The sequence below is a fragment of the Acyrthosiphon pisum genome, chromosome A3 (genome assembly GCF_005508785.2).
Source record: "Acyrthosiphon pisum isolate AL4f chromosome A3, pea_aphid_22Mar2018_4r6ur, whole genome shotgun sequence".
NCBI lineage: Eukaryota > Metazoa > Arthropoda > Insecta > Hemiptera > Aphididae > Acyrthosiphon > Acyrthosiphon pisum.
Genome location: NC_042496.1, coordinates 37,380,841 through 37,382,875, shown reverse-complemented (window position 1 = coordinate 37,382,875; position 2,035 = coordinate 37,380,841). Strand labels below are relative to the sequence as shown.

The window sequence follows — 2,035 nt, the reverse complement described above, 5'->3', positions numbered from 1 at the left end:
TTGAATGTTGAAGATTTGTTGTTAAGTTCTTTACTTTATAAATTGATATATTTGTATCATAATATATTAGTTTATTTAAGGTTCATAAATTCTAAATCATACACCTTCTACTTACTAACTACTGTGATTATTGATTTTTTTTTTTTTTATTGGGGCTGGCTGCCCAATTTTTAAAAAAGTCTTCAGGTCAGGTACTGTTAAATTGTAAATTTGTAACTACTTGCTTCAATAGGCATCTACTGGACCAATATCACAGTTTCATCTCTATACTTAAAACTAATTTTTCAATTTATTTTTGTGGTGCTGGATTTGACTTGGTAATCTTACCAACAATTTACATATTTTAAATATAAGATTATTTGATTAGGGTTGATACAAAAATACAAAGCTATCAATTATTATTATTTTGATACTTCTTAAAAAATATTTTACTTTAATTAAAAAAGTTATGTTGGTTGGTATTCTACCCCAGTCGTAGAGTCGCAGTAGTCCTACATAATGTAAAATACATCTCTAATTGTTTTTTTTTTATTCTGTGTTAGTGTTTTGAAATGTACAGTGGGTACCTATCTACCATTGTACCATTATGGGTATTGGTTGTATAATAACCCTTTATAACTAATAACTTATACTCTATTTAAATATTTTACTCCTTTTTTGTTTTAGGTAAGCTCTAATAACTAAGGAAATGGGTGTTGTACGAAAATAAATAAAAACAATAGAAAATATTTTTTTTAAACAGTTTATTATTAACTGTCGCCGGCCACCGACTCGCCACCGGCCACCGACTCGCCACCGGCCACCGACTCGCCACCGGCCACCGACTCGCCACCGCCACCACCACCGGCCACCGACTCACCACCGCCAGCGCCACCGGCCACCGACTCGGCGACGCCACCAGCCCCGGACTCGCCACCCTCGTTGTGGCCATCCGGCCGAGAAGTAGCCGCTTCCGCCATGGCCATTATGGATACTAAAATATCATAAAATTAATAAATTTTAAATTTAAAAAAACGTATATTAAATGCAGTGTTGAAACTTACTAAATTTTGGGCATCCAATTATTTTGTGCCCCTTTATGTGGCACAGGTCACATTCTAAAAACAAATTATAGTTAATAAACAATATTTTATTTAGGATTTACTTATATTTGATACTTACTTCCACTAAACTTTTTTGGTGGGGGTGTGCCACCGCTTGCACCACCTCCCCGCCCACGGTCGCCACCACGCCCGCGATCACCACCACGCCCGCGTTTTCCGCCTCGACCGCCTCTGCCACCACCACCGTATATTGTAATATTACCGTACATCTATAAGAAAAACATATAAATATTGATAGTTATTTATTTATTGAAAAATCTAAATTCTAATGCCGATTGAGTTCCATGAAATATGTATTAATTTATGGGCCGCTAAATCAAGTTTAAAAGTGACCGTTTACTCACTATACACTCATTAAATGTTATGTTATTGTACATATGAAATCCGGCATAAGTTATACATATCTGAAAAACTAATCTCCATACTTAAAAACTGAAATAGGTCCCATTAGATAATATTAAGAATGTCAGGGAATATTTGTTTTTTCTCAGGCCCACGCGTAACATAGACAAGCGCATGTACACAGAATCATTTTTTTATGTGTTTGAATAAAATCACCTACTGCAAAAAATATGTAAATTAACACTTTTGAGGGTTTCACACATCGGTTTTATATTTTATTAGAATACTTTCATGAGAAAAAAAAATTTAATTTAAATGATATTTAAATTGTATTGAGACATCATTTAGAAAAACTGATATGTCAATCCCTCGAAAATATTATTATCTTAAATTATTGTAATGGGTGATTTCACTTTATGATTAAATAGATCTTGGTTAAGTAAGAAAACATTATTGTAGTTTTTAAAATATGTAAAATATATAATAGCATGCGTTGTACGACAAATTATAGTCTATAATGATGTATCTAGTTTATTCATAGTAAAATTGTATTTATTTTATATAACTTGTTAACTATTAAGTATAATAAT

General features: G+C 32.6%; 1 protein-coding gene across 1 annotated transcript; it reads right to left on the bottom strand.

The window, feature by feature from the left end:
* Positions 1 to 539: 539 nt before the first annotated feature.
* On the bottom strand, positions 540 to 1,771 carry LOC103307989 (glycine-rich cell wall structural protein 1-like). Its single transcript, XM_008180559.3, has 3 exons — positions 1,162 to 1,771; positions 1,044 to 1,097; positions 540 to 973 (listed from the first exon to the last, which is right to left on the bottom strand). The coding sequence occupies exons 1-3, from the start codon at positions 1,310 to 1,312 to the stop codon at positions 750 to 752; spliced, it is 429 nt and encodes a 142-aa protein (XP_008178781.1). The 5' UTR covers positions 1,313 to 1,771; the 3' UTR covers positions 540 to 749.
* Positions 1,772 to 2,035: the final 264 nt, after the last annotated feature.